Here is a 27048-nt window from a genome sequence, read left to right on the forward strand (position 1 = left end):
ACAACTTGCTCAGACAGTCCCAAACTGGTTTCCGCCCGGGCCATGGCACAGACACCGCACTTCTGGCCGTCATTGAGGAAGCAAGGCGCATACTGGATTCAGGAGGATCAGTGGCAGTGATCCTCCTGGATCTAAGCGCAGCCTTTGACACAGTCAACCACCGTGTCCTTCTTCATAGACTGGCGGATGCAGGACTAACCGGGACGGCACTCAGTTGGATTGAATCTTTCCTCACAGAGCGCACGTTCCAAGTATGGGACGACAATCACCACTCATCCACCCTCCCGCTTACAAGCGGCGTCCCTCAGGGCTCCTCCCTGAGTCCGACGCTTTTTAATGTTTACATGGCCCCTCTTGAGGACGTAGTAACACCATTCAACATAAAAATGATAAGCTACGCTGACGACACTCAGCTGGTCGTCTCCTTGTCCCAACTGATTGACCACCCAGAAAACTTGACCAACTGCCTTACAGGAATTCATAACTGGATGAACAACTCATCATTAAAGCTCAATGGGACAAAAACGGAGGTGATGCTCCTAGGAAAACAATGGACGACCATCCCCCCAGTACTCTGGCCCGACGTGTTCGGGGAAACCCCCCCCCCCGAAACGTGAAATCAAGACACTCGGTGTATGGCTCGAACCAGAGCTTAATATGAAAACTCAAGCAACCAAAACCTCAGGTACCTGTTTTGGGCTCATGCGAACGACCCGCAAGATCCTCCCCTTACTGCCGCTCACTTCCAGGAAATTGCTCATCCAGGGACTAGTATTGTCCCGTTTGGACTACAGCAATCTGGTATACCTGGGAGCCCCGGAGGCCACATTAACGAAACTCCAGTGGACACAAAATGCGGCAGCACGCCTGCTCACTAACACCCCCTCCAGAATGTCTGCCAAACCGGCCCTTAAGGCTTTACACTGGCTCCCTGTGCGCCAAAGGGTACAATTCAAAGCGATGTGTACAACACACAAGCTGATGAACGGATCTGGCCCGGCGATCCTTAGTAAATTGATAACCCCCTACACAGCAACCAGATCCCTACGATCCCAGAATGAGAACCTAGCTAGTATTCCGAGATTTAAAAGAACTCGCACAGGAGGACGTCAATTTTCCATTCAAGCAGCTACAGGATGGAATGCTCTTCCCCGCCCCCTAAGACTTGAACCCAACTACCTGACATTTCGCAAGAAACTAAAGACTCATCTATTCCCCAAATAGAGTCCCTATAACTGCCCACCCCCCTCTCTCCTCCCCTCAACAGGATTACAAACTTTATAGCGCGGGGATGCCCTTGGGTCACCAGGCGCTTTAGAAATCGCTAATAAAATAAATATAAAATAAATACATCACTTCCTGTGGAAACTAAAATAGAACATCTGTGTGCTTAAGTATGGGTGCACAAATGTGAAAATATACTTTACTTATTGGCTTCACCCACATGTATATACCCTTGTGCAGATGAGCTGGATATTGGTCCCAAGCATTAAGCTCCCAAATGTCACCAAGACTTGGACTCAAGATACAGAGCCCTTAATCAATCAATCAATCAATCAGGGGCTTTATAAAGCGCGCTACTCACCCGTGAGGGTCTCAAGGTCTCAAGGTGCAGGAGGGGGGAGCCGCTCCGGATCATTTTTTAACCGCATGCGCGCTAGCGGGTTTTCCCGCTGTGGGCTGAAAATTCAAAAAACCTGCGTTACGTGACAAAGCCCGCTCGTCATGCGCGCAGCGCAGGTAACGCCCATGACGAGCTGGCTTTGTCACCAGCATCGAAGGGGTTAATGAAATGAATGCTCACAGAGAACTCTGCAGACACATAATTCAATCCTAATGATCCCGGATTTAATTTGAAGGCATTGTCTCCTGTCCTCCTTTCTTCCTTATGTCCTTATTTACCAGAAGTGCCAATTAGTGTTATTGACACAGGATCAGAATGAAACCAAACCAGCTCCATGCAGTATGCATGAGTCAGGCAGTATGTAAGAAGGATGGTGACCTGCTGTTGTGCATGCTGGCAGCAGGACAATTATTTCTGCGCTACAGACATTCTAGTGTCTGTTTGCTAATTAGGATGAAGGTTTCTGTCATTCCCTAAAAAGGCCACTTCTTGTTACAAATATGCAGCGTTAGGCTCTTGGAGCAGTCAGTGTCGTACTCTGTGTCATAGTCTACACAATACCCTCAGCAGTATAGCACACTAATGTGTTTCGCTAATACATTATGGGACACGTCAGCATTTGAAGAGATTATGACTATGTCATTGGAGGAGTCTAAGAGGGCTGCTTTTGCAGTCTGTGCAAAAGTATTAGGAATTATGAGTTGCCCTTGCATTACGTTTCTTAGAGACACAAGTTTCAAAGTTATATGTAAAAAAAGCCTATTTGGAGTCCATAATGTGTGAGGCTTGTAATGTGTGACACTCGTAATGTGCCAATCAATGAGCTGTGGTTCAGACCATTTGAGCTGACTCAATCCCTTGTTGTAATACAGATATTCTGTTTTGTTTGTGTTATATCTTGACAGTGTTCACAGATACATTTCCAACCATGTTTTAGTATTCAGATTTGCCCAGCGGGTGTGAAGTTGAGGAATTCCCGCCGCCCCCCGCCGCATCCTCCCCAAAAAATTGCTACTTTTTCATGAACCACTGACTCATGGCTAAAAACCCACAATAAAATGATGGTAATTAAAAAAGTGGGGCTTCCCATTTGTGAGAGTTTACATATCAGTACAGAAAGGTTCTCTGGCTGCCTGTGTTTGTTATTTATTTGCCATCTCGAAATCCCTGGCACCTTTGAATGATCTTTGAGGCTGCTTACCACGTCAGACACCTAAAATTTTCATGTCCATCCACCAGTCAAAGTCATCATTATGGTATACAGCTGGCAAACAGCCTGGTGTTTTATTGGTGCCAAAGCGATATTGTTTGGTCAGTGTAAACTGCTCCATCCAGTCACCTCATCTGTTTTCAGATTGTTCGCCTCGTGTTGGCCTATCATTTTGTTTAATTTATTTTCAAACAGTGAGAACTCCCTATGTAACAAATTTGTGGTATTACGTTCCACAAATTCTCTTCATACTTAGAGTCTGCTGTAAAAATGTATTCCATTTATATTTTTCTTTGCATGACACGTATTAGACATACATCACGTCATAGTTTCCTGCTCGTGTTCCATTGGGGAAACATCCTTTACAAAGCAACTTTTACTCCGCACTACCATTACGACGCAGCTATTACAACGCAAGTCGTTACAACGACTTGCGCTGGAGGGCGCTGTAGGATAGGGAATAGTTTAATTTTCTATCCAACACCTTCCCTACTATCCACGGGGACTGGAGTTGAAATAGAAAATTAAACTATTCCACTATCCAGCTCCCCCCAACGCAAGTTGTTGTAACGACTTACATTGTAAAAACTGTGTTGTAATGACATGCGGAATAAAAGCATGCGTTGTGATGACATACATCCGTTCCATTGTGTCCTCTTGTAGTCGTGCTTGATATCACCTTATACATATATACTGCACACCTGTTCTAACCTCTTACCCGCCCTTTAGGTTCCAGTTCTGTTTTGATCCTTTTCAGATTTTGTTGGGAATGTTTTTGCATACATTTTTCAACTTTGATTCAGTTTGTACTCTTTTCTGCATGTGACTGACCCTCTCTTTTTTACCAATCTAAAGCCATACTGTGATGTTAGTAGATGTTGCATGCAGCAGATCACACCGTGGGTGCTTTGTCATGCCTGGTTAAACACACTGAAAATGTCAATGAATATTTAACTTTTTAGGCTTCCATGGAGACCCTGGCGCTTTCCTCAAAGGCAATGCAAAAAGCTGAGATCTGAATTTGAGATAATTATGTTTTCAAACATACATTTGCCAGGTTTTGATTGACAGTGAACTAACTTCTCAAACAATAAAATAAACTGTTCCAGTAAATGGAAAGGCGGCATAAACCTTCCCCATTCTGAAGTTCTGGCTATTTCATGCCAGGCTCTTCCAATTATTAACCCGGGCCATAAAGTGTGCTTCTTTTTTGTGGTCACTTCCAGACTGTTCATACTCATTTTTTCCAATGTTTACTTCTTGTACAAATCCCACAAGAAACATGTGCCTGTTAAAAATATACATGAGAATTGGCATTATAAAATTTGGAATATTAGTCAAAGTTGGGAAAAACGTCAATCAAGAATGTGTCCTAACATAGTGCATACGTTACATAACCACAGTTTATACAGTATTACAGCATTTGAATATCCGTGTCTGTACAGAATAAATGCACCAGTGGCCGATGTATGTTTAATCACTAACTAGCGGAAGGTCATTGAACATGAAAAACCCCACAGTGAATGAGTCATGAAACTCTGCCAACCCATATGTCAGAACTAACATGTGTTCTGGTGCCAACATTATTTTTGCCACATTGACCCAAAAAGTAATGGAAATTAGTGGTTGGGTTGATCACAAGACTTTGTCACAATAACATAATTTGTTGGTGGTCCTTTTTTCTATTCGATATGGCAAAGTTGTACAATAATATAGACACAAGGATCTGCAGAAAAATGACATAGTACTTACACGCTTCTTTAACCATAATATTTAAAGCGGGGTCATATTGTTGTTTCAATCAAATGTGACTTGTGCAAATGTATTTAAATGGAATTAAGACTATCCCTTTTAACAGTCCTGTGAGCTAAGAGTAATTTCCAATTAAATAGGGAAAGCCATATTTTAACTTCTGTAGATTTACCAAAATGGGCGGTGCCAGCATGAGCATGAGTTTGGGTGGTCCACTTGTCGGTACGACCATGAACTGGCTGTGCGGCACTCTGAATTTCCACTTCTTGCTTGCGAAATATTCCTGAAAACCTCACAGTAGACGAATAGTGACAACAAACTCAGCTTTATCTTGGGCTTGCTGTAACACTTCAATCCACAAGGGGGTGAAGATGTTTTCCAGGGAACCTTTGCTGGCTGAGTTTCCACAGGCTGTAGGAGACAGCCAATACTGCATGTACATTCCAACTAGTCTGCTTTGCTTCACAATGCCCTCATGTAGATCTCGCGCATTCAAGGAAGCGAAAGTTAATGTGTAAGTGTTTTGCAAAATGTGCCTATGCGGTTAACAGCCCTCTTGCGTTTGATGCACTTTTCTTTAATGGATGTAAAAGCTGGTTATAATTTGTCAGCCAAGAGGCAAGGGAAACTGAACCCGACACAAGAGAATTCTGATGCTCCATAAGTGTTTCTATAAAACTGTGAGTTAGAAAAAGTTGGAGTAATTCATTTTCTGTTCCTTCTCATTGCTAAGGCCGGCATTAGTAGTAGTCCTCATAGTTCTTAGGGTTCAGGCAGTAAAGAATGGCTCCACCAAAGGAAAATATGGTTGCGCCCCAGGCCAGACCATAGCCCCAGTTGAACTCATGGTATATTTTCAAAGTGACTGTCTCAATAAATTTGATGGGGTAGAGAACGAGGCTGCAGACCTGAAGAACAACTGTGGAAAAAAAGAAAAAAAGATGATTAGTCTGAAAGGTACTAACACAGCAACAACAATCGATGTTCATACCTCTTTTTCATTTCTGTTGATCAAATCATTGTTTTCAGATAATGCACAATAGAGTATTCTATTTAAATTTAGATTTCTCATGTTTCATCCCATTGTAAATTTTACACAAACACACTTTCTCGACAAGCACAGTAATGTAAGTACAATGGTATTTGGTTCACATTCAGCAGAATTTTTCATAAGTTGCTAAACTCTGCTCTGGCACAGAAAAAAAGGATAACCTGTAGCTAATTATTCACAAAACTTGGTACACTGCCATTTATGTGACAGACCCCTACGCATGGACAGTCGTCCGATTTTAGCTTAGATGGCATCCTTGGGTCGCCCCTCCAGGTAACAAACAGGTTCTGGATATTGAATAAACATGGAAGGGAAACAGTCTTTGCAATGCAATTTTTACATCGCAGTGCCTTAACCACGCATTTGTTTAGCACGTATAGGCTTTTACCACGCATGCCTTTACCACAACACATTTAAGGTATGTATGGGGGTTGGGGGTTCTCCCCCAAAAAGATACAAAATAAATATATATATTATATATATATATATATTATATATATATTATATATATATATATATATATATATATATATATATATATATATATATATATATATATATATATATATATATATATATCCAAAGGTCGTAGTCACAATCCTGCTTTCCGCAGAACAACGAAGGAAGCAAAGACCACAAAGTAAGTGCGGTTTCTCAGCGTGGTTTATTCAGTGCAAAAAAATCCAAGCCTGCAATATCGCCATGACGCGTTTCACCTCGTAAAGAGGCTTGCTCACACAAAGTGTCATGAACATAAACGAGGGTTTTTAAAGTGCATATACATAATTAATCACACCTGTGCAAACTGCATTTTTTTCTCGGTCCTGACAATTCATAGAAAGTGAAGACAAACTTCATATTTGTAAACTCGAATAGAGGGCACAGTGCCCAAGGGGTTCAAGTGTGCAAAAACGCAATGTTTCAAAATGGTCATAATTATTATACAAATATAAATAAATTGCATTATATATACATATATACAAGGCTACAAAAATAGATTTTCATTGGGCCATAAATATAATATTATGGCCTCAAAAAATTTCATATATGTACACAGTAATTAAGAAAAAAAGTTTCTTGAAAGCCAGAAATGGCAAACTCAAACGACCATATTTTCATATATATACATCCACATAATTATTTCAGTATATACAGCACATTCAGTTTGAAGAACCCTCATTCATTATCACTAGGTAAGTCCGTCCTCATTACTATAAAAGAATATATGAAAGAAATTCTGCCCAAGTGGGCATATTCAAAGCAATCTCACAAGGTGTTTGAATTGAAAGCATGCACTTTATGACAACCTCTTTTAGTTACTGTATAGCAGGAAAAATGTTTATGTAGTGAAATTAGTGAATCAATACTAATGGTTAAAAACATGCTACAGTTAACAGCAGGTAGCAGTGTCAGTTAAAAGAAAACCAAGAATTGGTACAGGGGGAAATTTCTATTTACATCCAGACAACCTTGAGTATATGCCTACTTAAAGGGAAAATTGTATTACAGTTAGTTAGAGGCAGGTGTAAAGGTCCTCGCTATTATTAAGACCTCCCGGGCTTTTGGTGTTGAATTCAAGAATGAATCTGGTTTCCAGGAGGCGCAGTTTTGCGTCCCGGTTACCCCCTCTCTTCAGAGGCAACACTGTATCAACCAAGAAGTACTGTAGGCTACTGGGATCACTTCCATGTACAGCCTCAAAGTGTCTAGCCACAGGGTAGGCCTGATCCTTCCCGGAAATTGCCCTTAAATGCTGTAAAATGCGCTTGTGTGCAGGTGGACGAGTACTTCCAACATATTGCAAACCACAAGGGCATTGCAAGACATAAACAACATATTCTGTCTTGCAGGTTAATCTTTTGTTTATGATGAAGGGTTTATCCGAGAAAGGACGTTGGACCTGGGTTTTGTTAATCCCGTGGCGACAGGCCTTACATGTAAGACACTTCTTGAAGCCAGTGATGTTATCTATCCAGGATTTAGTGGGTTCCAACATGTTGTTGACCAGTGCGCTAGCAAGGCTAGGGGATTTGCGAAACGTTATACTTGGTTTGTCCGGTACCAGGTCCCCTATAATAGGGTCACCCTTAACCAGGTTCCAATTTTTGTTTAGGATCTTCCTAATCTGGGAGTGCTGGTTGCTGTAGGTCACAATGGCTCTAGATGTAATGCGCTCATTGTTATCCCCTTCCGCATTGGCTTTAATTTTGGGCATCAGTGCATCTATTCTCGAGATATCCCTGGTACGTCTGATGGCTCCTTCTATCAGAGTACTGCTATATCCTCTCTGTAGGAATCTCGCTTTGCTAGCTTGTTGGGCCAGATTGCACTCCAAATCTGAACTGCAAATTCTCCGCAGTCTTAGCATCTCCCCGTAGGGGATGCTGCGTATTAAATGTTGGGGATGCTGACTGCTGGCATGTAGAACCGTATTTCCGGCAGTCGCCTTCCTATGCAATCTGGTGTGTAATGCTCCCTCTTTGATAAACACCTCCACATCAAGGAAAGTGACCTTTTCCTTGTCGATGTGTGATGTAAATTTCAGGTTCAGATCATTTACATTCAATAAGTTCGCAAATTCAGTAGCCTCATCATGTGTGCCCCTCCAAATAAAAAACAGATCATCAATGTATCTCAGGTAGAGCATAACCTTATGTTGCATAATTTCCATGTGTTTGCCCATTAGGACCTGCTCCTCCCAAAGCCCCATATGGAGGCAAGCAAAGCTTGGGGAGAAGCAGGCCCCCATGGCTACACCCCTCATTTGCTGGTATATTTGGTTATTAAAAACAAAAAAATTCTGTTCTAAACAAATTTTTAACATACCAACAAGCATTTTGTTATGTTGTATGCATTCCATGGGGCGTTTGCCTAGGTAGTGCTCAACAGCCTTAATACCATCACGATGTCGAATTGATGTATATAATGAAGATACATCCATGGTAATAAGTAAGAGTCCGATTTTAGCTTAGATGGCATCCTTGGGTCGCCCCTCCAGGTAACAAACAGGTTCTGGATATTGAATAAACATGGAAGGGAAACAGTCTTTGCAATGCAATTTTTACATCGCAGTGCCTTAACCACGCATTTGTTTAGCACGTATAGGCTTTTATCACGCATGCCTTTACCACAACACATTTAAGGTATGTATGGGGGTTGGGGGTTCTCCCCCAAAAAGATACAAAATAAATATATATATTATATATATATATATTATATATATATATATATATATTATATATATATATATATATATATATATATATATATATATATATATATATTCACTGAAAAAACCATGGGGTATAGACCATATATAGTTAGGAATTAGCATTTACAAAACCTTATTTTACTCACACAAAACCATTGAAATTTCATATATAGTTAGTTGCACTAACTATATATCGCGCACCCGCAATCCACTGCTGATCATGTCACATATTACATCATTCATGACATGGTCAGTGACATCACTGATGACATCACTGATGACATCTCAAATGACATCACTGATGACATCACTGATGACAACATCCAGTGACTGTATGTTTCTGAAAAGTCAAAATATGTCTTACATATTGAAGAATGAGTGGATGTATAAGTGTCTGGATGAAGGATTTAGTAGGTGCATGACTGACTGTATGAGTGAGTGATTAAATGTGTCTCACTGAGTGCATGGGTTAGTGACTAAACTGTCTTAATTTGTGCATCATTATATCTGTTGTTCTGTAAACTGCTGCATGTGTTGATCAGTAGCTTTATGATTAAGTATATGGGTTATTGATTGGTTGCCCAAGTATTTGTATGGGAGACTGAGTGTGTGTGTGGGTGGCTGGGAGGTGTATGACTCTGTGCATAGATGTGTGAGCAGTTGATTCACTAGATGTATGGGTTCAAAAGTGCATGTGGAAACAGCTGTATGGGAGGTTGACTGTGTGCATGAGTGTATTGGTGAGTGAATGGATATCTCAGTGCTACATGTCAAAGTAAGTACATATGTAAAACACAGTACATGTGAGAGTTGACATATATAAATAACTGTGCATAAGAGCCAGTGAATTTGTGAGTGGCTGTATGGATCATTGTGAACTTGTATCAGGGATTGTATAAGAGAGTAAATATGTGTTAGTATATGTTTGAATAAGTAAGGTTTGTATAACTGTATAGTTGAGGAAATGGAAGTGTGATTGATTCTTTGCATGACTGACTAGGTGTGTGAGCAACTCCATGGATGAGTGACAGTCTGTGAGTGTCTATTTAATCTGAGTGTATGTAAGATTATATTAGAGTCTGAAGAGGTTCACCGTATTATCACATGAATGATGTCATCAGTGATGTGATCAGTAATGTCAAATGAGATGTGATCAGTGATGTCATCAGTGATGTCATTTGAGATGTCATCAGTGATGTCATCAGTGATGTCATCAGTGATGTCACTGATCATGTCATGAATGATGTAATATGTGACATGATCAGCAGTGGATTGCAGGTGCGCAATATATAGTTAGTGCAACTAACTATATATGAAATTTCAATGGTTTTGTGTGAGTAAAATAAGGTTTTGTAAATGCTAATTCCTAACTATATATGGTCTATAACCCATGGTTTTTTCAGTGAATTTTCAAGGATTTGTAAATGCTAATTCCTAACTATATATGGTCTATAACCTATGGTTTTTTCAGTGAATTTCAATGGTTTTTTAATAGCAAATATCAAAAGCTTTAAAATGTCAAGTACGTGGTAGGTAAAAACATTTTCGTGTTTTAAAGATGGCTCTGGGCAACCGTGGAACTCGGACGCTTGACTGCTAGGGCATGGGCCCCATTCCCAAAAGAGTCCCCTCAGCCTTGAAGATTCTACAACAGTCACCGGGACCCCCGACTCCCGTAGACTTCCGGTGGGGAGCGACTGCCATGATTGCTCGTGGAATGGCCACGACGTAGCCACGAGATGGTGGTGCTCTCATGCTGACGCCAGCTTCAGTCTGAAACATCCAGAAACACTGTAGACTACCAATTCGATCAGTTCCGGTGGAGCCCCAACGTGACCCGGTAGAGAAGAACTTGCCCTCCCCTCTTTGACTGATGGTTCTTGTTGCCTGTCCCTTCTGTTGTCATTTAACAGAACTTTTTGGACTGCTGAAAGGGGTTGTGTTCCGACCTCTGGTTGGTGGAGACATTTTGACTATATTCTGGACCTGCGTTGTCGCGTAATGCGTCATATGACGTAAGCATAACAGGTCATGTGACTTGTAAATAAAACTTTTCATTGGTTCATTTTACTTTTGTTTTTCTAATGATGGAAGGCTTGGTCATATGACCTAAAAATAACACTTTTCATTGGTTTCGAACATTTTTTATTCCCAAATGATGAAAGCCCCACCTTTTTTTTTCTCACTCTGACTTGTAAAGCAAAGGACCCAGATGCATTTACAGTTTATCACTAACAATGTTCCAGGCTAATGTATTTTCCCGGGAAATTTACAACTGTCCTGCAAGTAAAATATTCCTATTTCGAGAAAAAGGGCGTTTCTTCGTCCCATGAAGGGAGCCGTTGAACAAGCTCGGCCTGCTGTCTTAGTCGCTGATAGGCCTGAATATTGGATTCTTATCGATCACTTTATGTTGCAGAAGTGGAAAACACAACAGCCCTTGACCATTTATCTTTACTGCGTTCCTGCGTATTATACCTTTTTACCGTCATGTAATCGGGCTGCTTTATTTCACTTGCCTTTTACTGATTCGAAAACAGTGGCTATTATTCAAAACTTTACCAATCTAGGTACCACTACCATGTTTTGTTTTAAAAACCTTTATTGTGAAAATGTCAGTATACAAATACGGGCCTATAACCACGTGGGCCGGCCACGGAGCAAACTGGAATCGTATATGATGAGGGGACATTTACACTGTAGAAGAACATAACGGGCGGGCCATTAGGTTGCAAGAACTAAGGTGTCTAACAGTTGCGGAATCGGTGGACGTACATTTTATAATTAAAGTACGACAGAGCCAGTTACAATAAAATTATCTAGATATACATTTGCGGGCAAGTACCATGGGTGACGTTAATTCGAACTTTCAATAGTACAGTAATCAATAACACATCAGAACTTAATATCAATAGGGATGTCCAAATGTTCAGTCAGTACTCGTCCCCGCCCGCCATGTGCTTCAAAACTGCATACGTATCTCGTGATATCAAGGTTGGGCAACCAGTACACAACAAGGAGTTACGAGTCCCATTTATACCGGCGCCATTTTGGGCGAGGCCGGGCAGGTCCAGGATATAGTCAAAATGTCTCCACCAACCAGCGGTCGGACCAGAACCCCTTTTGGCAGTCCAAAAAGGTTCCGTTAAATGACAACAGAAGAGATAGGCAACAAGAACAATCAGTCAAAAGAGGGGACGCTTTCGGGAATGGGGCCCATGCCCTAGCAGGCAAGCGTCCGATTTCCAAGGTGTCCCAGGGCCATTTTAGTGGACCAGGCCCAAATCCAAAGAGCCGGCCGCCATTTTGAGAGTCCTGTTGCAGCCGCCTATCGCTGCACCGCAAGAGTGGGCGCAATTCAGCTGGATGGTGGGCGAGACGCTGTAGCCGCAAGAGCGGGCGCAACTCAGCTGGATGGCGGGTGAGGCACTGTGCCGCAAGAGCGGGCGGAACTCAGCTGGATGGCGGGTGAGGCACTGTGCCGCAAGAGCGGGCGGAACTCAGCTGGATGGCGGGTGAGGTACTGTGCCGCAAGAGCGGGCGGAACTCAGCTGGACGGCGAGTGAAACGCTAAGAGGCGCCCCACTGCAGATGAGGTGCCTCCACCTGGGGAGGCGGGAGAGGCCCGTTTGCGCCGCCTCCCCCCCCCCCTGGCACCCCACGCCTTCTTTCGGCGCAGCAATGTAGGATGGCCACACCAGTGCAACTTGCTGGACACCACCTCGGTGCCATCCGGATCTCGGCGCGTTGTGCTGCCTTCGGCCGCACAACGCGGGCGGGCGGAACTCAACTGGACGGCGAGTGAAACAGTAAGGGGCGCCGCACTGCAGATAAGGTGCCTCCACCTGGGGAGGCGGAAGAGGCCCGTTCGTGCCGCCCACCCCCCCCCCCCCCCCCCGGGCACCCCACGTCGTCTTTCGGCGCAGCATTGTAGGATGGCCACACCAGTGCAAATTGCTGGACACCACCTCTGTGCCATTGAGGTAATATGAATTGTTATGGTCAATTGTGTCCCCTAACGTAGACCCCAACGGCTCCATGTACGTGCTTCAAGTACATGTATGTTCCCTCCACAACCAGCTATGAAGACGCAAATACATTTGCGTCCAACGTTAACATGTCCTCTTTCAGATCCACCATGAATGGATCGATTATTCCGTTCCTAAGTATGCCGTGCCACCGTCTTTACATGGTGCACTTTCACGTTTTCCTGGCTCTGGCGAGCTAGGCCCTGATTTCTGCCATCGAGCCCCTTCTGCCTTCTGCCTCTGAAAGCTGCAGCCTGGATCTGCATCCATGACCCTTGCCTTACTCCCCGTGCGGCGAGCGGTGCCCGGCTCGGCCTGCTTGCCTGCCAAGACCGTATTCAGCCTTCAAGTTATCTGCTCCGCTCCTCGAAAATACATTCCTGTCTAGAGTTTTAGGTAAACACCTCCCCAGCTGCAGAGCAAAGGGCCCGGCCTTTCTGTCTCCGTGCAAGTAATTCATTGCTCCCGTTACCATGGTAGGCCCCTGGCCCCCTCGCATTACACGTAGACACGTAGTCACATATGCACGCACTAGCAGTCAGTATAGAATAGCCTCTGCCCGAGAGACCTTTCCTTCTAGATAATACAGTTCCTCAAACACAAGATATCAGATATGATTTGGGTTTAGGTTGTTCTGACACGCCAGACTTCTGTCTCCTCTTTTGGAGCTAAATGTCAAGTCCCCGTCACCCTCCAGTTCCACGTCAATCACACGTCATGTTGCTGCGCGCGCATCTCTGCCAATATTTCTGCTGACACTGCAGGATTCTTCTATGGATCCACCCACCTGTTACACTTTCCTATGACGTGTCTAGCACACACCTCCGTGTACGCCCTCGTGCACGCCTTCTGTTACGCACATGTGTTCTTATCTCGTTTCTCTCAGCTGTTACGCCTTCTGTATCCATCACCACTGTATGCATTGACTATATATATTGTACTCTGTTATTAAAGCATTGTCTATCCCTTCCTGAACCCTCGTGGTGATGGAACACGATACCTGGTTCGAACCAATTCCATTTTATGGAATAAAACCCTTAGAAACTCAGACGCCACGGACTCTGCCTCTTATTTCTGATTGAGTTATTCTTATTGAACTTTACCTCATAGAAATTCCGCATAGGTAAACTTTATTTACCACATAATTTGGCGCCCGAATAGGGACCCCTCCCCCACCTTACGCGCCGGCGGTGCGTTGCAGGCCTAGCCCCCTGCCACAGCCGTGACGGACGTTTACGCGTACCCGCAGGATTTCCTGTATCTCCCTCAGGCCAACGGAGGTGACTGAGGCTGCGATCGACACCCAGACGAGGCGGTGAGGAGTGCGGAGGATCCCGACCAGAGCCCAGCCGAGAGAGAGCAAGGTCCGAGGTGTTCAGAGGCCCACCAGTTCCGAAGTACCTACGTCACGAGTCGAGTCGAGTCCAGTCCGGTCCAGTCCAGTGTCGAGTCCAGTCCAGTGTCGAGTTTCCGAGGCCTTCCGTTCCGTGCTTCCTGGTGAGTACCGTTGCTGGGGACGCATCTAGACGGGTGCATTAATTTGTGTCCGGTCAAGACGGGTTTGGGTACGCAGACCCGGTCTGCACTGTTTAGCAGTGTATCTGTACTGTTTAGCAGTATATCAAGTATCAAGTTATCAAGTTATTGTCCGTTCCGAAGTGTTTTAATGTGTTTTAATGTCGTGGTATGAGTGATTGTTTGATCTTCATTACTGTGTTTACTGTATTAGTTGTGTTCAAGTCCGAGTAAGTATCAAGTATCAAGTATCAAGGGTCAGAATGCCGTTATTCTCTAAATTAAGACAGATAGGAACTAGAAAAGGGATACTCGAGGAAGCTGTTCCCATCCCACCTAGGGACACTCCCGGCTATTTTATGTACCACAAGCACGGCCTAGATGCCGTATTATATCTCGACTTGTGGGTGGATTACACTAAGGATTTAGCAGAGAATCAGAGATGGCCCGTTACAGGGACATGGAATGCCGAGTGCATCATGAGAGTAGAAGAAGCGTTATGGAAAAAGAAAGCCAGACAGTCACAGAAAGATGCCATTGAATTATGGCGTAAAGAATCACATAGACGCACAGAGAAAGCACTCAGAAAAGCAGAGAAAAGTAGAGAGGATTCTGAAAAAGCTAAAGAAAAGTAACTACTAGAAGAAGGAGAACGAGTTAGAATGGAACAACACGATAGACGTAGTAATGCAATTATGACAGGATTGTATCCAGTCCTGGCCGAGGGCCTGCCCAAGGCGACCCCGGAAACACCGAAAAATCTGCCCCCTCCACTGGTTCCGACTAAATTACGTCACAAGACCGCAGCAGAGATTTTCCTTTCTTCCTATTTAGACGATGTAGCCCCCGCATACACCAATGTACATGCCCGTGTACCACCTGCTGACGGTAACCCGCCCCCTGATGATCAGCCTCCAGGTCCGCAACAGCTTACCCCTCCCGGTCCGCTTCCTGCACCTTTACCTGTTATTCCCCCCGGTAATCCTTTTGGGCCTGGCGCGGCCCAGGCCCCAACGCAGTTACCGCAAGTACCGACCCTACAGCCAGTTCATGCTCAGGCCTCCACTACAGGAGGTGCTACAGGAGGTTACCGTACTCCGCCACCAGTACAGCGATTAACTGTCAGAGAACTAGCAATGCAACGTACTCCGAAAGCGGTCACAACTGAAAGGCTTAAAGAATATCTTACAGACTGTAGATATGATCCAATACCAGGCCAAGACGGTTGCATGATACTAGCCTCAATACGTATAAGACGTGCTGCAAACTTTTTAGTTCTATTTCCAGGAATGGCAGACTATCTAGACAGGATATATCATTTTGTTCAGACTGGGGAGGGTCAGGAATGTATTCAAGAGGCCATGGCACACCAGAAAGTAGACACTCAAGGTTTAATATTAAGATTCCTCATAAACTGTTTCATAAGAGAACGAGACCAGCCTGGTGTAAATAAAGACGAGATGGAGGTACTAACTACATGGGGTCAGAATATTGCAGACGGAAAACATGATAGACAGAAAAGTATAGAGCACATGTACAGAAAAATCCGTAAGGAAATAACAGTATTTCATGAAAGACAGAAAGCTGAAAGTGAAGAAGATGCTGACAAGAATGAATCCTCACAGGAGGATGAGCCAGAACATACAAGAACAATAGCATATGTAGGAAAGGGTAGACCCTTTAATAAAACGTTACGCCCGGAAAGCAAGAGACTTTTTCACTCTGCTATGTCAAACCCGAGGAGTCCTGAACATCTATTTCAGACTACCGATAAAATACTTCAAGAACGAATGGGGCACCATGTACTCAATTCCATGGATGAACAAGAATTAGCCAGGTCAGCAGTACAATGGGCTGACAATTCCGATAAATATAATGATGACGCATTAGCGCAAACCTTTTTGAATATTTCCCCAGACGAACAGCGACTAGCTGGTATGTACATGATACAACACCTCCTTACGTTGTATAAAAGCCAACATTCTGATCCAGGTCCCCTACATGATGTACTAATAGAGTTACTCATGAATAAATGGAGAGGCCTAGGTACCGATTTAATTAAAGTAATTTTAGAACATCGACACAGATATAGTGCTTTCCTGAATCCACAGTTTGTTTCAGCTCCACCCCCAGAAAGGAAAATATTTTACATAGACAGACAGAATCCTTTACGAGAAGTACATCCAGTCAGGAATGATGATAACACCCTTACACGTGTGTATGTATACACGCCTATAACTAAAATGGAATTATTGGAAATGAAGAAAATAGTGCCCAGTCATGATAAAGACCCTGCAGGTTTCCACCGTGAAATCAAAGACATGTTACTCATGGGAGATTATACCTATCCCGACATTATGAAAATACTGAAAGTGTTATTGCCTGCCGGTATTTACGAGAAACTCAAAGAAAAAGAATGGGAGCTGGGAGACACAAAGATTGATTGGGCTGCATTAGAAAATGAAGAAACTGCTCGAACCCCAGGTTTAGGGCTTGTGGATAAAACTAAAGCATTACCAGGATTGTTACTACAGGTTTTGCCACGTTTGTTAGCAACTAAAAAGGAGGACTGGGATGCAATCTCAGCCTGCAAACAGAAACCCGATGAAGACACTAGTGATTTTTACTCCCGATTTGAGAAATGTTTTATTATTAATAGTGGCCTGAAAGCAAGTAGCGAGTCATACCCACACCTTTTTGTATCTAAATTGGTCGAGAATTCCCTGCCCCAAGTTAAGAATCGTGTACTGAAAGTCGAGAGCACATGGCAAGCAAACACGCCTTCCCAAATGTTACAAATGTTACAGTACCACCAGAACAGAATTAGAGAAGAACATGATCACGAACAAAGACGTATGAAAGACACGAAAATGAAAATGTTAGTTGCTCAGTCAGTTCCAGCTGACGGTCAGAAAAAGGGCATGACACAGTCCAATAACTCAGCAGCTCCTGTTAAAGGGACATGCAACTATTGTAAACAGCCAGGCCACTATGTAAACGATTGTGCAGTTTTGAAACATAATATATCCACAGGTAAAACTAAGGAGAGACCACGTCAACCTAGACAGGACCAGGCCCAACAACATGTTCCACAGAATGTACAGCCTATGCATGCTCCACAACAGACAGTACAGACCGTAGCGGTCCCACTGCCACAACCGATTGCCGCAACGCAACATGCAACGCAGCAGATGTACCAATATGCACAAACTGATTATCCCGATTATCAGCGATACACATGAAACAGCCTAGAGAGGGAGGTTGGCTTGCCTCTTATTGAGGTTCCTGTAGATCAAGAGGGTCCTTACGTACATAGTCAGGTATTAGGGAAAGATAGAAAGTTTTTGATTGACACAGGGGCAAGCAGAACGACAATTAGTCACGACGAGGTTCCAGGGGCACCCCTCTCAGGCTCACAGAATGTTTCCCTTGGATTTTCAGGAAAACCTATTGTTAATGAAGTATCGAAACCAGTTCCCCTTGCAGTTGGTCCATTGTCACGTACTACAGATTTGTTGCTCACGAAATCATGTCCAGAAAACTTGTTAGGTATCAAGACACTGAAAGCTCTAGGAGCTGTAATTTGCTGTTCTCCGGAAGGAGTCAGACTGTTTTTACGTGACTTTAAAGGTCACTATGTGTTGAGAGATATTGATCCTAGATTACAGAATGTTCCTGCACATTTATGGGCACAAGGCCCCACTGATGTAGGTTGTATGCATATTACACCATATCGAGTTACACTCAAGCAAGGTGTTGTTTTACCACGAATCCGACAATACAAGTTACCTCCAGATGCTGTGGTGGCTTTACTGAAAATCATTGACGAGCTCATTGCACAAGGAGTGGTTGTAGAAACCGACTCAAATCTATGTAATTCCCCTATCATTCCGATTCTTAAACGCACTGATCCAAATGCACCTCCAGTTTATCGATTAGTGATCGATTTACGAGAATTGAATAAATGTATTGTACCACAATATCCCGTGGTCCCAGATATTTCGTCCCTATTGACAGCTATTGATTCTGAAGCAACGTTCTTTACTGTAATTGATCTGAAGAACGCCTTCTTTAGCGTCCCCATTGATCCGGAAAGCCAATATCTTTTCGGATTCTGTTTAAATGGCCGTAGCTTCAAATTTGCACGCGCACCTCAAGGATTCACAGAAAGCCCCAGCATCTATAGCCAAGCATTGAAAAGACAACTTGACAGTATTCACTTGCCTGCTAACACTGCCCTACTTCAGTATGTCGATGATCTATTGATCACCGCCCGAAGTGAACAAGAATGTGAACATGCATCACTGACAGTTTTGTATTTCCTGGCTGACAAGGGACACAAGGTGTCTCCTTCGAAGCTACAATTCTGTGCCCAGCAAGTGGTGTACCTTGGGCACTTGCTGTCCAAGAGGGGGAGACAGCTAACACCTGACCGTATCCAGTTAATTGTAAATATGTCACAACCCAAGACACAAAAGGAGGTACGGGCCTTTATAGGCCTCACTTCTTACTGCAGACAGTGGATCCCTCAGTATGCATTTTTAGCCAAGCCGCTCATACAGTTGACAACTCAGGAGGCAGCGACATCGACTGTCCTCCCTTGGACTCAGGAACATACACATGCTTTTGACGACTTAAAGAAAGACTTATGTCAAGCACCAGTTTTAGCAACACCATGTTACAGTAAACCTTTTACACTCTTTGTCACAGAACGCGAAGGTACTGCATTGTCAGTACTCACCCAGGATCAAGCAGGTTCACACAAACCGTGTGCTTATTTTTCTAGTACATTAGATCCAGTAGCCCAGGCCCTGCCTGCGTGCTTGAAATCAGTAGCAGCGACAGCTCTAGCAATTAGACAAAGCGATTCCATAGTGTTAGTAAGCATGGGCGAATTTTGCGAATCTCGCGTTCGCGAATTTTGCGGATTTGCGAACTCGCAATCCGCAAAATCCGCGAATTCTCGCGAATTTGCGGATTTTTTTTTTTTTGTGTTTGCGCGGGTTTCTGCCAGTTCGCGAGGGTTTTGTACAATGTCGCAAATTGCGAACTTACCTGTCGGGTCGCAAGTTTCGCGAACTTGTTGTTTCTACGTGTCCAGCCTGTTTGGGACACTCTTCTTTATCACTGCCACTCTGTCACCACTGCCACTCTCTGACTACTCATGCCACCCTCTGGCCCACCCATGCCACCCTCTGTTTCATCACAGCACCCTCTGGTTGTCCAGTCAGTGTACATTATTGTGGCAACGCAAGCACACCTTCCCTGCCTCAAGTGACCTGAATTAATTTGGGGCTGATTAATGTGTCACAGAATATTTTTTTAGCTGGCACCTGCTTCCTTAGTGCTTCCTGATTAGTGAACTTTTGCACTTGCTAAGTGCTTTCATTGTTGCAAAATTAGTTACAACACCTGCCCTGCCCCAACTGACAATAATGAATTAGGGGCTGATTAATGGATTTGAACTGCCAGCCTGGCTCCTGCTTGTCTCCCTTAGCTGTAATTCAGGACCTTTGTGGCATATGTGTAACTATTCTGAGGTTCAGAGCAGGGTCACATAATAGTTGCAACTGGCAACTGAACTCTGGAGGGGCCCCTCAGCAAGCACTACAGGAAATGGCTACTAATGATGAGCCTGAACTTTTGAACCTGGTAAGTAGTTTCAGTTTTGATTAGATCGTATTTCTGCAATTTTGCACTTATTCGCGGGGCGCGAAGTTGTACTGGGAAGCCGCGAACTCACGCGAACAGTGCGAGCAGTGCGAGCAAAATCCGCTGCTCGCGGATTTGCGGATTTTGCGGGAGATTCGCGAATCTCGCGGATTGCGAATTTCCCGAAAATCCGCAAAATCCGCGAGCGAAACGGATTTTCCGCCCACACCTAAGTGTTAGGACACCAATTGACAGTACAAGTTCCACATTCCGTGGAGGTTCTTTTAAACCGTACACAGACTCAGCACTTGACTATAGCACGAATGACAGGTTATGAATTGACATTGTTCCAGCCACACATAGAAATCAGACGTTGCAATACATTGAATCCAGCTACACTTTTGCCACTAAGTGAGACAGACCCTTTGGCACATGATTGTGTTGAAGTCATTACCATTACGACGAAACCCAGACAAGACTTGACAGACACCGCATTACCAGATCCAGACCTGACACTTTATGTGGATGGTTCATGTATGAGAACAAGTACAGGAGAGTTAGTAGCCACATATGCAGTAACAACAGAAACTGAAGTCATAGAAACACATCGTATTGACACCCTGTCAGCCCAAGCAGCAGAGCTCATCGCTCTGACTCAAGCTTGTATTCGAGCCAAGAAAAAGAAAGTTAACATATACACAGATTCCCGCTATGCCTTCGGAGTTGTACACGACTTCGGAATTCTCTGGCAAGAAAGAGGTTTTTTAACTTCTCACGGTGCCAAGATCCAGCACGGTCCCCTCATTCAAGCTCTGTTAGAAGCAATACATTTGCCTACAGCCATAGCCATCATGAAATGCAAAGCACATACGAAAGTCACAGATACCATTTCCCAGGGTAACGACCTGGCAGACCGGACAGCCAAGCATACAGCTCAGACTCAGACTCACACAACTGACATGACAAAGACAATAGTTCCGACACCGACACATTGCATGACAGTTAAGGATCCTGCCCTAGATGTAATTGACATACAGACACATGCTACACCAGACGAAATCAAGAAGTGGACTGAACTAGGAGGGATCCAGACAGAACAGGGATGGATGACGAAGGGAAAATCCACATGGTTTCTCCCCGACTCTATGGTTCAAGTTATCATTAACACAGTACATAGTCCTGCACATTTAGGAGAAAAAGCCATGTTAGACAGTATTCAAAACCTTTGGTTCAATAAACATTTACGAGCAGCAGCAAAACAGAAAGTGCGTACTTGCATGATCTGTTGTCAGTTCAACCCAGGTAAAGGCATTCCTGTAGAGCAAGGTGGATTTCATCCTCCCGATCACCCTTTTGAAGTCCTCCAGATGGATTATATCCAGATGGAACGTTGTCGAGGATTCAAATATGTCCTCGTAGTTGTATGTGCACTTTCCCGTTGGACAGAAGCATATCCAGTCCCAGATTACACTGCTCCGACCACTGCCAAACAGCTGGTACGTGAATTTTTCCCCAGGTATGGTTTGCCTCGTGTCGTGTACTCAGATAATGGTCAGCCTTTCTCGTCCGAGCTTATGAAGCAGGTATCACTCCTGCTAGGTTATCAGTGGAAGTTCCACTGTGTCCGACATCCCGAAGCAGCAGGTCTCGTAGAGAGACATAATCAGACCCTGAAAATACGTCTCGCCAAGATATGTAGAGAGAAAGGCGTTGACTGGATAGTAGCTTTACCAGTTGCACTCTTTTACATGAGAATGATCGCACACTCTCGAACAGGGCTATCCCCGTACGAGGTGGTCTTTGGCAGGCCACCGAATATGTGGGGGACGCCTCTGCCTCGTAAAATTACAGATGTTGACTGTAATATGCTGACAGATTACCTTGCTTCCTTGATGTCTGCACTACAATCATGTTGTTCACAGGTCGCTGCAGCCTTTCCCGACAACACCGAGGTGAAGCCACACGAGATCGTCCCTGGGGAATACGTTTTTATCAGGAACTTCGACAGGAGAAGTCCGCTGGAGCCCCGCTGGCAGGAGCCGAAGCTTGTTTTACTAACCACAAGGACAGCAATCAAGGTGGAGGGCCGTAAGGGCTGGCTCCACTCGAGTCATGTAAAAAGACACTATGGACTGCCGCCAAAGCCAGACTCCCAGCCCTGCCCCCTTCCAGAGACTGACACTAAACTCCCCCTGGTAGAGAAAACTCCTCAAGAATTTCGCATGAAGTTGAGGTCTAGCAAGTCAGACAGTTTAATTGTTTAAGTCCTCCCCTAGGTGAATCGGTTAGACAAGTTCCTGACATGTACCCGTTAGACCCCAATAGAGAGAGAGATAGACAGAAACAGCTCAAGAAACGTGAATATTGTAAATCTCTTCGTAGTCACTGCATTGTGACATTATTGATTATGTTTTTTCTGAGTCTTATGATTATTGCTGCAAGTATATTGCTACACATATACTTTCCTATTTTCACACGTGCACATTCTTCTTCAAATGACACTGTCGAGCACACTTTCAGTGAATTACCCCCGCACGAGTTATCTTACCGACTTGCGCTGCGCAATAATACCTTTATCAGTATGTTACATCATTCCCATCAGACCAGCAATGCTACCAATTGTTGGATATGTGGCCGACTCCCTCCCTATCAGAAATACAAGGGAGTTCTGCCCCTCTTTCCGTATCCGTTCACACACAATGGTTCCTGTGGTGCATGGTTTAGTTTAATAAATTCTTTAGATTCTGATTCCATAGTTTACCAAGGCAATTGGGTATGGGGAAACCTGAACACAGTTTTGCATAAAGTATGTTTCCCTGACAAGGAGGGTCTTCCCCAAAGGACAGGGACCGATCTAGAAAATGAAGTATATGGATTAGGTAATTTTACACTTAACCTCATGATTCTGAATGTCCAGTCCGATACAAAACCAGACTTACCCGCTATGTCAGTATTACCAGTCAAAGGTGAATTATGTGTCAGAAAGAATGGTTCAGTACACCTAGGTCATAGTAAGTGTACTACTGTGATCGAATTCAGTGATAAAGGCAAGTCTACATTTAAAGCTTCCCGTCATTCCTATTTCATTTGTGGTCACACAGCATATATACGCTTACCTCTAGATTGGGATGGTACTTGTTACATTGCATTCCTTCTGCCACCCGTTTTCCTCGCCCCCCCTGATTATCATAGGGACTCCCATCTAGTACACAGTAGATTCAAGAGAGATCTCCCGATTGTCGACTATACTGAAACAGCATGGGAGCAATACACAGACTTTAATAAAGGTTTCTTTCCCTATTTAGGTACTGTCTTTAATAGTAAACTGATACGTAAATTGACCAGAACCCTTGAAGCAGTAGTGAATGAAACTACTTCCGCCCTAGGCAACTTAACAGAGGAACAGTCTGCTATGAGACTTGTCGTTCTTCAAAATCGTCTTGTTCTTGACGTCATCCTGGCCGATAGGGGCGGAGCTTGTAGAGTCATCGGATCGAGTTGCTGTGTTTTCATTCCAGAAAACGCACCATCAGTGTATAGAGCCATAACCCGTCTCCATAAGATTGCAAGTCAGATACACAAGAATCCAGGCACCTGGACTTGGTCCGGTTGGCTCTGGAGCGTGTTATCAGCCTGGGGATGGAAAGTCCTATCCTTCCTAGGAATAGCCCTTCTCATAGTATTCAGTTGTTGTCTATGTCTGCAATGTGGGCCAGCGATTTGCGGCTTGTGCGCCACATCATGTATTCCCCATTCAAGTCCACGTTCTAAATCCCGCCTGAAAAAGGAAGAGCAAATGATGTTATATGAACAGATTGATGGATTAATGAGAATTGATATATCATGAAGGGTCCGTAGGGGACAAGGAGGGAATGAGGTAATATGAATTTTTATGGTCAATTGTGTCCCCTAACGTAGATCCCAACGGCTCCATGTACGTGCTTCAAGTACATGTATGTTCCCTCCACAACCAGCTATGAAGACGCAAATACATTTGCGTCCAACGTTAACATGTCCTCTTTCAGATCCACCATGAATGGATCGATTATTCCGTTCCTAAGTATGCCGTGCCACCGTCTTTACATGGTGCACTTTCACGTTTTCCTGGCTCTGGCGAGCTAGGCCCTGATTTCTGCCATCGAGCCCCTTCTGCCTTCTGCCTCTGAAAGCTGCAGCCTGGATCTGCATCCATGACCCTTGCCTTACTCCCCGTGCGGCGAGCGGTGCCCGGCTCGGCCTGCTTGCCTGCCAAGACCGTATTCAGCCTTCAAGTTATCTGCTCCGCTCCTCGAAAATACATTCCTGTCTAGAGTTTTAGGTAAACACCTCCCCAGCTGCAGAGCAAAGGGCCCGGCCTTTATGTCTCCGTGCAAGTAATTCATTGCTCCCGTTACCATGGTAGGCCCCTGGCCCCCTCGCATTACACGTAGACACGTAGTCACATATGCACGCACTAGCAGTCAGTATAGAATAGCCTCTGCCCGAGAGACCTTTCCTTCTAGATAATACAGTTCCTCAAACACAAGATATCAGATATGATTTGGGTTTAGGTTGTTCTGACACGCCAGACTTCTGTCTCCTCTTTTGGAGCTAAATGTCAAGTCCCCGTCACCCTCCAGTTCCACGTCAATCACACGTCATGTTGCTGCGCGCGCATCTCTGCCAATATTTCTGCTGACACTGCAGGATTCTTCTATGGATCCACCCACCTGTTACACTTTCCTATGACGTGTCTAGCACACACCTCCGTGTACGCCCTCGTGCACGCCTTCTGTTACGCACATGTGTTCTTATCTCGTTTCTCTCAGCTGTTACGCCTTCTGTATCCATCACCACTGTATGCATTGACTATATATATTGTACTCTGTTAATAAAGCATTGTCTATCCCTTCCTGAACCCTCGTGGTGATGGAACACGATACCTGGTTCGAACCAATTCCATTTTATGGAATAAAACCCTTAGAAACTCAGACGCCACGGACTCTGCCTCCTATTTCTGATTGAGTTATTCTTATTGAACTTTACCGCATAGAAATTCCGCATAGGTAAACTTTATTTACCACACCATCCGGATCTCGGCGCGTTGTGCTGCCTTCGGCCTATTCGCACATCGGTCCGCTACTGACGCCGCCTCACAGGCCAACGGATTTTGTAGGCTTTTTATAGCCCACAGCCGCATAACAGGTCATGTGACTTGTTTGTAAAACTTTTCATTGGTTCATTTTACTTTTGGTTTCCTAATGAAGGAAGGCTTGGTCATATGACCTAAAAATAACACTTTTCATTGGATTGAAACATTTTTTTTCCCCAAATGATGAAAGCCCCACCTTTTTTTTTCTCACTCGGCAGTCCAAAAAGGTTCCGTTAGATGACAACAGAGGGGACAGGCAACAAGAACCATCAGTCAAAAGAGGGGAGGGCAAGTTCTTCCCTACCGGGTCACGTTGGGGCTCCACTGGAAGTCATCGAATTGATAGTCTACAGTGTTTCTGGATGTTTCAGACTGAAGCTGGCGTCAGCATGAGAGCACCACCATCTCGTAGCTCCGTTGTGGCCATTCCGCAAGCAATCATGGCAGCCGCTCCCCACCGGAAGCCTGCAAGAGTCGGGGGCCCCGATGACTTTTGTAGAATCTTCAAGGCTGAGGGGACGCTTTCGAGAATAGGGCCAAAGCCCTAGCAGGCAAATGTCCGAGTTCAAATGTGTCCCAGGGCCATTTTAGTGGACCAGGCCCAAATCCGAAGAGCCGGCCGCCATTTTGAGAGTCCTGTGGCAGCCGCCTATCGCTGCACCGCAAGAGTGGGCGCAACTCAGCTGAATGGCGGATGAGGCACAGTGCCGCAAAAGCGGGCGCTAAACAGCTGAATGGCGACTGAAACACTAAAGGGCGCCCCACTGCAGCAGAGGAGCCTCCACCTGGGGAGGCGGGGGAGGCCCATTCGCGCCGCCTCCCCCCCGGGGCGCCCCACGCCGTTTTTCGGCGCAGCATTGTAGGATGGCCAGACCAGTGCGGCAACTTACTGGACACCACCTCGGTGCCGTCCGGATCTCGGCGCGTTGTGCTGCCTTCGGCCTATTCGCACAACGGACCGCTACTGACGCCACCTCACAGGCCGACGGATTTTGCCGACTAAAAGACAGACCAAAGCAGCCCATTGTTGCTTTGAGATGGATGTTGCAGCAGGCTGCCATGTAAATAGTTGTTTAAAATGTTTTTTTTTAACGTGTTTACTTTGTTGGAGCGTTGTATATATTTATAAGTTATTAAAGTGTTATAATCCTACTACTTTGTTGGAGTGCTATATATTTTTAATGTGACACATAATTGTGAAGACTTTGATGTACAAAAAGGCATCCCTGGAATCTTCCGCTTCAGGCTCGGTCCCACACACCCTTACAGTGAGAATCCCCTCCCCAATCACAATACAGGATCGTTATCAGATAGTAGGAACGCGTGTGGTGTGACGGATCTCATGGGGTGGGGGCCTTGATCTACTGTAACTCCTTTGAAGAGGGGTGATTCTTTACAGTTGGGGCCATAAACTACATCCTCGGGGCTAGGTGATAGCCTGGGACCAGCCTGGACAATCAGACACAGAGGAAGTGTCAGAGGGTGCGGTAGTGAATAGGGTGAAAGGGAGGTGTCGGGCGGGCACAGGGTGTGATTCTCAGGGAAGAGCAGCGCAGATGGGGGAGGTTTATGGCCCATGCATGAGAGAGAGAGCGGGGGTGACCAGTGCGTGGGGGAGATGCTTGCGAGGGTGGGAGCCATGCTGAGGATCGGCGGCGTGCAGAGAGTGGGTCTGGTCAAGGCATCTAAAATAGCTGCTGTGCACGACAAAAGTGTGGCATTGAAAAAAAGGCAAGATGGCGCAGACAATGTTTATCAATACGGATTAATTTATAACAATTATTTTTAACAATATATTTACTCGCAGCGACAAAATGGCGGTCAACACTTCCTGATTTCCTTAGAATCGAACGTTAACAGACGTCACGCAGCAA

At 44.7% G+C, this 27048-nt stretch overlaps 1 protein-coding gene across 1 annotated transcript in view; it reads right to left on the bottom strand.

Moving 5' to 3' along the window:
• Positions 1 to 1790: 1790 nt before the first annotated feature.
• Positions 1791 to 27048, bottom strand: part of TMEM47 (transmembrane protein 47) — a 360190-nt gene continuing 334932 nt past the window's right edge. Inside the window, exon 3 of the mRNA XM_086934610.1 lies at positions 1791 to 5505. Within this exon, the coding sequence (XP_086790736.1) occupies positions 5327 to 5505 (179 nt within the window). The 3' untranslated portion in view covers positions 1791 to 5326. The remainder of the gene's footprint in view (positions 5506 to 27048) is intronic.

This window comes from Lissotriton vulgaris, chromosome 8 (assembly GCF_964263255.1).
Source record: "Lissotriton vulgaris chromosome 8, aLisVul1.2, whole genome shotgun sequence".
NCBI lineage: Eukaryota > Metazoa > Chordata > Amphibia > Caudata > Salamandridae > Lissotriton > Lissotriton vulgaris.